Here is a 12,587-nt window from a genome sequence, read left to right as displayed (position 1 = left end):
TTTCTAATACCCTCTCCTTGATCTATTCCAAGGGGTGATCGTGATTGATATATAATCGAACATGCCACAACGTCCAACGAGTGCGCGCGATGCTCATCCGGGCGACGTCCTTTTAGTCAATCGTGAGTGGTTTTTCAAGCGTTGTCACCGATATTCATCGTCATCAACATCATCATTGCTAACCTAGACTTTAATCGTAACAGACGACTTTGATGCTCGAGGTGCGGATGAGCTGACCCTAAGGCGAGGCGACAAGGTTGAGCTCCTTGAGCTAGACGAAGGGTTCGGGGACGGCTGGTACCTCGGTAGACACGTAACGGAAAATCGAACAGGCTTGTTTCCTGGAGGTAAGCTGTCACAGAGTTAGAATTGCTACTGTTATGATGGTTAACTCTAGGTGGCATAGTTTATACTGTGATCGCTCCCAAGATCGGCGTCAGGAAGACAAAGGATGCTACGCTCTCTGCAGAGCCACCTTGGGACCCTGCTACTCCTGAGGTCGGTTCTTCCTCTCTGGGCAGCAGTTGTGACCCTGTCTCTCCAGTGTCGAATGACGAAACTACACCTCAGCCCTCAAGGCATGTCAGCGCCATTGACATGAAGCCCTTGTCTGATGCGGAAGCCGAATCAGGTAGCGGCGTCGCAACCAGCCACTTGTCGCAACAGCGGCCGGCTTCCGCGGGCTCTGCACAGCCATCTCCGACCATTCAGCGGACAATTAGTGAGACACTAGGGAATATGTCTATCAGTGGAGAGGAAAGCCCCGTTTTGAATGAGACATTGAGTGTGATTGACGAACACATTACCAATTTCAGTACTCCACGACATAGCATTGCAACCCAGGAAAATCATAGCGTGCATGATTCCAGTAGTGAGTACAGCAGTTATCCCGATCATCGCATGTCGTACATTCGTGGTGAGGAGACCGACGAAGAGGAAGAACAAATTCCAAGCGAGGCACAGGTTCGAAAGTGGGATCATCGTCAAATGGCCCGCCATCTGAGAGAAATCGGGGTCGATCCAAAGCACTGCGATATATTTGAATCCCAGGAGATTTCTGGTGATGTCCTCTTAGACATGGACCAAGAATTCATTTATATGAGGGAGTTCGATTTCGGAGTCATGGGGAGGAGACTCAAGACATGGCATAAAATAAGAGCATTCCAAGAGGAGATACAAGGCCCAAGGCACTTGAGGAAGGGAAGCTCTCATGGCCCTGAAGACTACGATCGATCCCAGACGAAGTCAGTGATGTCAGGTTCTTATCTTCCCCGCATCCCTAGCTTGGGTGAGAGACATCATCACAACCCGCGCAGTTCTAGAGACAGGAGTACGGTGAAGTATCGTGACACATCTTATGGAACACAAGCTTCTGCTCCTCCATTATCCCAACCACATGATGCCGATGCCACTACCAGGCCGTCCGCGGACTCCATTCGCCGGAGCAACCACCATCGATATTCTTCTATTGAAAACACATCCGTCTTCCCCTTGGCCGACTCTAGCGCATTTTCTGCATCAAGGAAAGCACCAGCTCCACCCCATGAGAAGAAACCCTCCTTCGATCGTGGTTGGACCATGAATGCCCCTTTAACAGCCAATAGCAGTAGCAATGGACAGCGGCCAAGCAGTTCCTTAGCGGCAACCAAGCATTTCTACAAAACTGAGAGCAACAAGACGGATGATTCTAGTAATGGTTTTGGTTCTCCTGACATTGATCGAGGATATTTCTCAGGCGGCGATGTTGAAGGCCAAAAACAGCGCAGGGTTCTTCGCAAGAGGGACTCCAGCAAGAGGAGCTACAGCCACTCTAGGCATTCAAGTCTTGCTGCAGTGGCTGACGATAAGAAAAAGAGACACACTAGATTCGGCAGCACAGGTTCTATGAGAGACTTGACTTCTATGAAGCCATTGTACCCGAAGACGCACTCTCAGGATATCACCAACAGTGCCCTTGAATTGCTTGAAGACGAATCCCATTCACCGACCGTTACAAACCTGGAGACAACACCTGAATCTCCAACAGGGTTTTTGTCATCCATTGTTGGTTATGGAAAGAGTCACGAAGCTTCTGGACGGTCATCCCCATTACCATCCACCTCTAGCTTAAAGGCTATCACGCCAAAGGTAAGAAGGACTATTGGGCTTCGTGCTATATCTGATGCTGTTACTGGCAGCGAAAAAACTCGTATCAGCTCTCCTATACCTTCATCTGGCAGGGATTTACCACAGTCACCCACTCGAACAGATTCTAGCACACCGTCGGGGACTGGGACCAGCAGAAGCCTAGAAATGGATAGCATGGAGAGCTCCAGACTCGAGAGTCTCGCGGTTATGAAGAACGGGAATGGAAGCCAACGAAGCAAGTCAAAAAAGGATACAAGTGCCTATCGCCGTGGCCTAGAGAAGAAAACTCCAAAGGAACAGATGAAAGATGCCGATTATTATGGCTGGATGAAGAAAAAATCTTTCAACCTAATGACAACTTGGAAACCGCGTTTGTTCATCCTCAAGGGCCGTCGCCTGTCATACTACTACTCTGAGGACGATACTGAAGAGCGTGGCCTAATTGACATTTCCTCTCACCGTGTGTTCCGGGCTGATCAAGATGCAATTACATCCCTGCATGCCACTCTAACGAGAACCAAGCCCCTGCCTACTACCACATCTAACAACGATATTCAACATGAAGAAACTGAGCCTGAGGAAAAGACCGGGGGTTCTAGACGTAATAGCTCCGCAGAACCACCATTTATCTTCAAACTGGTTCCACCAAAGGCTGGCATTTCCCGCGCTGTCCAGTTCACTAAACCAGCCATCCACTTTTTCCAAGTTGACAATATTCAACAAGGCCGTCTCTGGATGGCGGCCATAATGAAAGCTACGATTGAACGAGATCTAAATCTGCCTGTGAAGACGACGAATAAACAAAAGACCATCACTTTAAAGCAAGCACGTTTACTTGCTCAATCGTCCCCCACTCCTCCTCTTGATTCAAAGTCAAGACCACCAAAGCCAGAGGAAGAGAGCTCTCGTAATACGTCTACTTCCAATAGCGCAACTCTTGCAACAACTGCGGAAACTAGCACTACCGATTTCCAAAAGATTGCTATAGATACTGGCTCCACCTCTCTATTCCCAGATTCGGTTTCCGTGGATCAGACCCAAACTTCCAGTTAAGTGAACGTCTCCTTCTAAGTCTACTGGCTTGGGTTCACTTTTCTGCTTTTCACGTCCCAAACGGCCTACTTCACCACTTTATCGCATATACTTCTAACTCCGTTTTACTCTTCCTTTCCTTTTCTCCGGGCATATTTTCCCCCTCATATTTTCTTTCCCTCACGCATTGCCCCTCTAAAATCTATCTCATTTCCGTTTTCTTTTTCACTTGATTGGTTTAACAAGTAGAATGTTCGAGCATTACGACAGGCGTCCCCACGGATATACCCCTTATTTTATTTACTTCCCATATATTCCTCTCTTAATCTACTATATCCCTCCATTACCACCCAATATTTTGAAATCTCCTCTGATTAATGGCTTGCTTTTTGTCTGTTGATGTTTATAGCGAGGTCACTCATCCTACGCCGCCCTGCAAAACTCTACCCTTGACGAGGGAATTCCGGCAGTTCTCACATCTACTGATACTATCTACTTAATACGATCTTTAATATATGGTTTTCCTTTATGACTCTTGTTCGCTTCTTGTTCATTATTTGTATGATAGTTCCTATATCTTAGGTGGAATTTAAGACGTTGAGTAACAACATAGACAGGTGGAATGGACGACGGCATAGAAACCCCTGAATCTGTACCTCAAGCGTAAAAGATATTTCGCCGTACCCACGGCACTCCACTTACACTTACATATCAAGTCCGGAATACGGAAGCTGCCTCTCAGCTTTGCAATGCTTTTATTCTATCAAGATACTCGTGCCAAGGACGAGCCACGCTGCCTGCCTGCGGATGCTGATATAACTAACCAACTTGGATAGTTAACTAGTTAGAGCTTAATCTAAACACAAAGATCGAAGACGCCCTGCGCCATCAAATTCTCGCCAGTTCATGATATCAGCAACACTCTCCTTTTACGTTCGCTTTTCGAGAGACGTCGGATGCTAATGCATCTGTGTTTTCCCGCAATTCTCCAGCGGGCTGTCGCTGTTCTCCTGCCAGTATCCGCTGTCTCTCTTTGTTACCTTTATCTTTACCCCTTATTTCACGGATGTGCTTTTCCTCTCCCAGCCTCTACAAACGGCAGCGCCAGCTTCTACCCTCCATATACCGGTGATGCTTATCTCAATACCGTCCGCGAACACGTTGGCCTCCGCGACTACACTCAACAAAGCCCCAAGTCTGCACCGTTTCGGCTGCTTGTGCTTGCTGACCCGCAGCTTGAAGGCGACACTTCATTGCCTAAGCCAGATGATGCATTCCTACCACAGATTAAGAAGCACTGGGAAGACGTAACATCCGCTGGTTCGATCTCCGAGTGCTATTTCGCCACTGTGAAAGGTATACGCGATGTGGTACTGACGGACATACCTCGACTGGGTGGAACGATTCGCAAACGGCTTGATCTTCTCGGAAACGATTATTATCTTGCGCATATATACAGAACATTGTCGTGGTGGAGCCGTCCTACTCATGTCACTGTTCTGGGGGACCTTATTGGGAGCCAATGGGTGTCAGACGAGGAATTTAATATTCGTTCAAAGAGGTATTGGAATAGGACCTTTCGAGGGGGTGTGAAGGTGCCAGATGATATGATGGCTACTGGAAGAGATGGATATACTCAACAAACTGGTGTCAGCATGGGCCAGGAAATCGTTCTTGATATTGATACAGATACTTGGTCAAATCGGATTATTAATATTGCTGGAAATCACGATATTGGTTATGCAGGTGATATCTCTCAGAAACGAATAGATCGATTTGAAAGGGAGTTTGGCCGTGCTAATTGGGATGTTCGATTCAACCTACCGGTGACAGAGCTTGCTCTGGATCTCAATGATACGCACAGAAAGTCTGGATCAATTCCTTCTATACACTTGGTTGTGCTTAACACTCTTACCTTTGATACCCCAGCGCTAGACGTTTCTATTCAAGGAAAATCATACCAATATCTCAATGATGTGATTGACCGTTCACGCCCAGTCGAAGACAGAACAACATTTACCCTATTGCTAACTCATCTCCCGCTCCACAAACAGGAGGGAGTATGCACTGACCCACCTTACTTTTCTTTCCATAATGAAGACGATCAACATCCCAAAGACGATCAACCGAGGTTCAAGGCCGGTGGTTTGAAAGAGCAAAATCACTTAAGTGATTATGTTAGTCATAATGGCATTCTGCAAGGCATATTCGGGATGTCGGGAGACCTCAACGCCCCATATTCTGGGAAAGGGCGTAATGGCTTAATATTGACAGGCCACGATCATACTGGGTGCGATGTCCTTCACTATGTGGACAGGAAAACAGGTAGTGATGGTGAAAGTGGTGATGCTGAAAGTGGTGATGCTGAAGGAGAGCGCATATCAAACGCCGCCTGGTCATGGAATGCAAAGAAATACCCTACTGAGGTGCCTACAGGGGTACTAGAATCAACTAGCAGTGCCTCAGGTTTTGACTCGGCCTTTACACCAACTCCAGCTATTCGAGAAGTCACGCTTCGCTCGATGATGGGAGAATTTGGAGGCAATGCTGGACTTTTGTCGGTCTGGTTCGATGCTGAATCATCTCAAGAATGGAAATACGAAATTACAACCTGTCAGCTAGGTATTCAGCATATCTGGTGGGTAATCCATATTGTTGCGCTGGCAACTCTCATAGCTGCTTTGACCTGGGTGACTATCTTAATCGTCCCCAGCCGGTCACCCCTTGTTGACAAGCGGAAGGTATCAAAAGGAGCAACCGAGGAGAAAAAGAACAAGGACTCAGGAGCGACCTGAAACAGCTACGTTCGGGAGTTTGTGACCAATTGGGCCATGAGATCGGATGAGTATATGATCAATTGAATAGAGTTTTGGAGGAATTATTTGAGTTCTTACTACTAGATAGTATGCATTACTGGCGTTCTTTTGTTAATGTTTCCCAACACTTCATATATAGCAATAAAGTGGCATTTATACCATCAGCAACGTAGTTTTAATCTTGGAACGTACTTGGGAGAAATATATCAGAATTGTCAAGGCCTGGCATTCGGAGATCGCTCCTGTAGGACACCTACTCCATGGATAAAGCTCAATGGATGTACATGTCCAATAAACCAGTGCATACCTGTCAATTGTAACCTACGAAAAAAACCTCGATCTCTACTGGTTATGATCTCCGTCGATTTATTATTCATGTTATATTTGAGACTTGACTGTGTATATCTCAGTGAAAGTCGGGTTTTTCCCACCGAGGCTCGGAAGTGAGGCCCGCATGGGGAAGTGCTATGCTCTCATACAACAGGGATGACCGCCAGAGCCAAACATGGGAAAAGGCGAGAAAACTATGGCTGTATTTTTGCGTATCACATAAAATTAAGAATCAATGCCCCTGATAACCTGCCACCAACCTCTTACATCACAACACCAGAGTTACTGGCAATACGCTAGATGAAGAAAAAAACAGTTAGTCAGAGCACAGCTTGCAGCACTGGCTTTGATTTAAAAAGGGACTTACAGGCCATAGTTCCGCGGCTTCCTTTCCAACTGGTCCTGTGATGGCGGATCCCTTCATTTCACCCTTGGCGTTGACAATCTATATAATTTAATTATTCACGTTAGTGACTCTGCTATAGGACCGAAGTGACTGGGAGTCGAGCAATGAGCACTTACGACACCAGCGTTGTCCTCAAAGTAGAGGAAGACACCGTCAGGTCGCTTCCATGGTTTGCTCTGTCGGACAACAACAGCGGGCATAACCTTCTTTCTCAACTCTGGCTTTCCCTTCTTAACGGTAGCCATAACCATGTCACCAACACCAGCAGCGGGGAGACGGTTGAGGCGAGCACCGGTGGCCTTGACGGAGATGATGTAAAGATTTCGGGCGCCGGAGTTGTCACAGCAGTTCATGACTGCACCACTATGTTGAGGGTACAGATATCAGTAAAGTTGAACATGTAACGTCCTGCCATCGAAAGAACTCCGTCATCCACGCTTAATTCGATCACCCCCAATGGGCTAATCCAGCTTTTTTGTAAAAAATAGTCTCTATTCGCATATTTTTTTCTGTCCTTCGTAGGCGAATGGCGCAGTGGTGTATTTCATGTCGGATACTGGGGAAATCGCAGATACGTACACTGGGAGACCAAGGGTCATCTTCAGCTTGTTGCCGGCGGCACCGCCACGACTAATATCACACAAATTATGTTAGCTATATTCCTCTGATTTGCGATGCTGCTGCTGTGCTCGTCTGCTTTTCGCTTTCTAGACTTGAAGTACAAGCCTCAACGCAAGAGCTTGCATATCAGCGGACACGTCAAAATGTGGCCAGGCTTACCCTCTCTTCGACATGATGACAGATTTCTACCGACACAGGGAAACGACGTAAGAAGGCTGGGTGGTCGTGGAATCCGAGAATTGACAACTTGCGATCTTCAAATTCAGGCGTTTCGACGGTTTCCAGCAAAGATGGATTTCGCTTAATGTGGGCAGAGAGAAAAATCTTGGCGGTGTTTTCTGGTTGGCCCAAAACAGAATAGCGTGTTTCTATTCACGTGATTTACCCTAGACCTAAAATAATGACCGATTAGGGAGTCATGTGATCTTAAGTTATCCATGGATTAGGCTGGGTCCATCGTTACAGGGCAGATACACAAGAGTAGATGGTTTAGATGGCGAGAGCAAAGCAAAGCTGGCAAAGAATAAGGCATTGTCAAATGGCAAAGAAAAAAACCAGAGAAGAACAATTGACGTATTCACGGAACATACGTCAGAGACAGCCGACGCCTCCTTTTCCATATGTCATTCCTCGCCATGCTGGACCCCAAAGCAAAACTCCTAGATGGATATTTCCCCCAAGCGCCAATAACAGTTACATAGCAACAGTGTGTTCAATTTAGAAAAACCAGAAGATAACAGGAAGGAAAAGGGAAGAGCACCAAGTTACTCTTTCTCTTTTGGAGCCTCCTTAGACTCATCAGTATCAAGCTTTGTTTCCTTGGCTTCCGTGGTATCAGTAACCTGCGTAGGCTCTGTCGCAGTGTTTTCTGCCCCAGAAGCATTCGACTTGGTTTCTTCAGCCACTGGGGGTTTTGGGGGTGTCGTCTCCCGTGCAGGAGCCTTTGCAGCAGCTTCATCCTCTTGTTCTTCGGCTGGAGGTTCTAGCTCGATAGTTTCGTCCATATTAACATCTGCGTCTTCCATGGTGGTGTCCCCGTCAGCATTGTCATGAGGGACTGCTAGATTCGAGGCAGGTGTGGAAACGGGAGGCTCTTTCTCCTCGACCTCTTGGGCGGCACCGTTGGTTTCGGCGACGGGAGTCTCATCATCCTCCATTTGTGAATCTGGCTTGGCTAAAGGTTCAACGGCAGGAGGAGAGGGCTTGGCAGGAGGTTCTGCATTTTCTGTTTCGTCCATCTTATCAGCCTGCTCAGGCTCCTCCTCCGGCATGGATGACTCGTCTCGAGGAGTAACAATCCCACTGTCTATAATGGAGTCCCCATCCAGGTGACGGTGATTGATATTCCCTCGCCTCCTTTCTCTATTGGGCTGACGACGGACACCGTTTGCAGCTGCGGATTCTTCATCTTCACTCTCGCTTAGTTCGCCATCTTTTTCGACGTAGTTGTCAAATCGTCGTTTTGTATATCTCTTATCCTTATTTTCATCTTCATCAAGGTCATCGAGGATAGCATCCGCTTCGTCATCCATACCATCAACTAATGGGTCCCTCGGGACATCTGTCATTTGGACTGATGGAGCAAACGTAGTGCGCCGTAGATTTTCAACAACTTGCATTCGAATCTTTTCCAGGTACTCCTTGGAGTTGGCATTATCCATGTTCGATGGCCGAACATCCAATTCATAGTCAGGAGAAAAGTACTGAAATACAGTAAGCACGCAGCCTGCATAGAGTGTTGGATAATCTGAAAAACTTACTTCATAATAGTCGTTATATGGAAGCTCTGTTGGAAGCTGATTTCCAACAAGCACACCAGTTTCATATGCCCATGTTCGAGCAACGTTTCTCATTGTGTAACCACCACCGCCCAGGATTAATGTAGGGAGGTTGAAGCTTTTGACGTATTTAACGCAGTTCGCATGGCCGCGCATACTCAAGTTGAAACATCCCAGACGGTCACCAGACAAACTATCACCACCGCACTGAAGGACGACAGCCTCTGGGCGGTACCATTCCATAACATGTTTGATAACCGGTTCAAAGATGCCTTTATAAGAAACGTCATCTATGCCATCTCTGAGAGGAAAGTTGACAGAATAATACTTCCCTGCACCGACACCAATGTCGCGCAGTTCGCCGGTTCCGGGGAAGTATTCTCCATATTTATGGAATGAGACCGTCATAACGCGGTCGGTAGTATAAAATGCTTCCTCGACACCATCGCCATGGTGGACATCAATATCAATATAAAGAACACGCTGTTTGAAACGCAGAAGCTCGAGAATGCCGAGAACAATGTCTTAAATGAAAAATTATCAGCTTCGTTCTCGAAGAAAGGAAGAAACGGGTGTAAGACCTACCGTTAACGTAACAAAAACCGCTTGCTTCACTTTTCTTTGCGTGATGAAGACCACCTGCCCAGTTGACTGCAATGTCGCATTTATTTCTGTTGAGGCGCGCAGCACCTTCCATAGAGCCTCCTGCGCTGATTCCACAGAACTCAAAAAGACCGTCAAAAACGGGGCAGTCATCACCAACATTATAACGGCTCTGCTCCTTCGCGTACTGGTCCATATTATCGGGTGTAACTTTGGCAAGAAAATCTATGTATTCATCGGTATGAAACTGCGTCATCTCAAATTTGCTGGCGGGTTTCGCGCGCTATAAATTATGTTGTTTTCCGTCAGTTATCAATCTCCTGTTTGAATTTCCGTAATGAAAAACAGCAAAAATAGGCTCAAAAAGTATGAAACAACGGGCTAGACAAACTTACATATATCTCCATCTTTTTATAAAGTCCATAGTTCATCACCAAGCTGTGGGTCATCCGAATGCGATGAGGCTTCATGGGGTGCCCAGCGACGTAGGCATAATTGCCCACATCGGAGTCATAGAAGTAGGCAATGCGCTTCTTATCCGTGGACCCATTCGTAACGGGAGCATCTAGCGGTGCAAACCCGGTCATGATGGGCAAGCCTTGGGTAATTCGGGTAACGGAGGAGCTTCAAGAACAGTTTGCAGGTATATAGTTGTTCTGTCGCAGTAAACCAAGCCTGCGAAAGTGGTAGAGGAGGTCAAACAGTCAGAGAGGAACAGCAAGCCCCATAGCCCGTAGAGAACACAGTGAGAGTAACAATATCGCAAATCAAGGAGTCCTGTTAAGAGCTTTGCTGCTGCTGCTGCGAGCAAACGTAGAATGCGAAATGATGAAATGTTTCTCCTTGGGCGATGAGAAGTTGAAATGCATGAGCAGGAACGGCTGACTAAGCAGGAACCCGGCTCCCGGATTAACTTGCCGGAACCAGCTGGCGCCTCCATCATCCTGGAGGTGGATTAGGTAGAGGTTCGGCCAAAAAAGAGCGTTCGTGGACCTTAGAAAGCCAAAGCAAAGCAAAGCAACAAGCTCGACTCCTACCTTTCCTTTGCCCTTTCTTTCACCTGCTTCTTCTTGCTCCCAGGCCGGTGACTCGTGGCTAGGAAGATACCGGCCGTTTGTGTGCGACACCTTTTTCTACCTTTTTCACCGCAGCTACACTTCAAAGCTTCCTCGCAATAAGGCACAACAGGCTGTCGTCATGGAACGGTTTAGCCGAATGTTACAAGCTGCCCAGGGCATGGGCATGAGTAATGCTCCTCAGGGGGTAAGATATCATTCTATGTCCACCTTGTTTCTATGGCCATGGCGCCTTTTGCGTTTCGTGGAAACCCCATATCTGACCCGAGGCCTGAATAGGATACTCCCAACCTTATTGATAACTCCGAGACCGTTCATATATCCTCTCTAGCTCTTCTTAAGATGTTACGGCATGGCCGTGCGGGTGTACCCATGGAAGTGATGGGCTTGATGCTGGGAGAATTTGTGGATGAATACACAGTCAGAGTTGTAGATGTGTTCGCTATGCCCCAGAGTGGTACCGGGGTCAGTGTCGAAGCTGTTGACCCCGTATTTCAGACGAAGATGATGGAGATGCTTCGACAGACCGGAAGGTACAGTGATACAGATTACAGTTTATCCCTGCTTCCATGGTTTATTTGTTCTTTTACTCATAAGTGAATTTACAGACCAGAAACCGTCGTGGGATGGTACCACTCCCATCCAGGTTTTGGGTGTTGGCTTTCTTCAGTTGATATCAACACTCAACAATCTTTTGAACAGCTCACTCCTCGTGCCGTTGCCGTTGTCGTTGATCCTATACAATCCGTAAAGGGGAAAGTCGTCATCGATGCTTTCCGATTAATATCCCCTCAGACTCTTGTCATGGGCCAGGAACCTCGTCAGACCACATCTAACCTTGGACACCTTAATAAACCATCCATTCAAGCTTTGATTCACGGCTTGAACCGTCATTACTACAGTATTGCCATCAACTACCGAAAGACAGGCCTGGAAGAGAATATGCTCATGAACCTCCACAAGCATGTATGGACTGAAGCTCTTCAGATGAACGACTTTAGGGAGGAGCGCAAAGAAAATGTGGAGCGGCTACAGAAGCTTGTTGGACTTGCTGAAGGATACGAAAAGAGGGTTAAGGAGGAATCGGAGCTGACACCGGAACAGCTCAAGACACGATATGTTGGAAAACTGGACCCCAAGAAACGTAGGACCCCCTTTGATCAGCGCAGCATTTATATTTATACCTTGACTAACTTTGAATTTCTCTCTCTAACAGACATTGAGGATGTTGGTCAACAGCTTATAGAGGACAACATCGTAGCTGTATCCCGACAGATGATTGATAAGGAGGCATCTCTAGCTCGAGATAGCCGATCAAAGGCACACCAGCAAGACATGATGGAGACCGATGAGGAAATATAATTTTCTGTTGCCTATGTATCATTATGTCCTCCCTCTGAAATACGACTTCATCTACATGATATACAGTAGTATTCTATATATTAATGACCCGTTCATAACTTAACAATCAATGATAAGAGCAATACTCAGTCTATTAATGTATGTACTTATATATGGAAAAAGTCTATCGATACAGTGAAAGTTGGAGCGCTATATATGTCAAAGAAAACCGGGGAATCATTAAATATCCAGACAAGTGCTTGTATTATCAACAGGGAGCAGTAGATGAATTCGAAGATTTGAAGGGACCAGCCCATCGAATCTTCTTCTTCGTGGTCTGAATTTCTTGAACCAGACCACTGACCAGGCCGCCATTTCTCTCGATCGACGAGTAACCATCAATGACAACATATCGCAAACTCGGAAGGTCTTTTAGTATGCCATGCAGGAGCCGGCA

General features: G+C 46.7%; 4 protein-coding genes across 4 annotated transcripts; 2 read left to right on the top strand and 2 right to left on the bottom strand.

The window, feature by feature from the left end:
• Positions 1-61: 61 nt before the first annotated feature.
• On the top strand, positions 62-5,954 carry TRV_06320 (polarized growth protein (Boi2), putative; the record flags this gene model as incomplete). Its single annotated transcript, XM_003019602.1, has 4 exons — positions 62-80; positions 204-347; positions 398-3,175; positions 4,246-5,954. 4 exons carry the CDS (start codon positions 62-64, stop codon positions 5,952-5,954), a joined length of 4,650 nt encoding a protein of 1,549 aa, XP_003019648.1.
• Positions 5,955-6,568: 614 nt separating this feature from the next.
• On the bottom strand, positions 6,569-7,064 carry TRV_06318 (uncharacterized protein; the record flags this gene model as incomplete). The annotated part of the gene is made up of 3 exons (XM_003019601.1): positions 6,569-6,601; positions 6,673-6,750; positions 6,828-7,064. The coding sequence occupies 3 exons, from the start codon at positions 7,062-7,064 to the stop codon at positions 6,569-6,571; spliced, it is 348 nt and encodes a 115-aa protein (XP_003019647.1).
• Positions 7,065-8,096: 1,032 nt separating this feature from the next.
• On the bottom strand, positions 8,097-10,300 carry TRV_06317 (uncharacterized protein; the record flags this gene model as incomplete). Its single annotated transcript, XM_003019600.1, has 3 exons — positions 8,097-9,634; positions 9,696-9,996; positions 10,109-10,300. 3 exons carry the CDS (start codon positions 10,298-10,300, stop codon positions 8,097-8,099), a joined length of 2,031 nt encoding a protein of 676 aa, XP_003019646.1.
• Positions 10,301-10,928: 628 nt separating this feature from the next.
• On the top strand, positions 10,929-12,151 carry TRV_06316 (uncharacterized protein; the record flags this gene model as incomplete). Its single annotated transcript, XM_003019599.1, has 3 exons — positions 10,929-10,976; positions 11,069-11,322; positions 11,398-12,151. 3 exons carry the CDS (start codon positions 10,929-10,931, stop codon positions 12,149-12,151), a joined length of 1,056 nt encoding a protein of 351 aa, XP_003019645.1.
• Between the last annotated feature and the right edge of the window lie 436 nt (positions 12,152-12,587).

The sequence above is a fragment of the Trichophyton verrucosum genome, assembly GCF_000151505.1.
Source record: "Trichophyton verrucosum HKI 0517 chromosome Unknown contig00693_1.f1.exp, whole genome shotgun sequence".
NCBI lineage: Eukaryota > Fungi > Ascomycota > Eurotiomycetes > Onygenales > Arthrodermataceae > Trichophyton > Trichophyton verrucosum.
The sequence above is the reverse complement of the archived record's forward strand: the minus strand, read 5'-3'. Positions and strand labels throughout refer to the sequence as shown.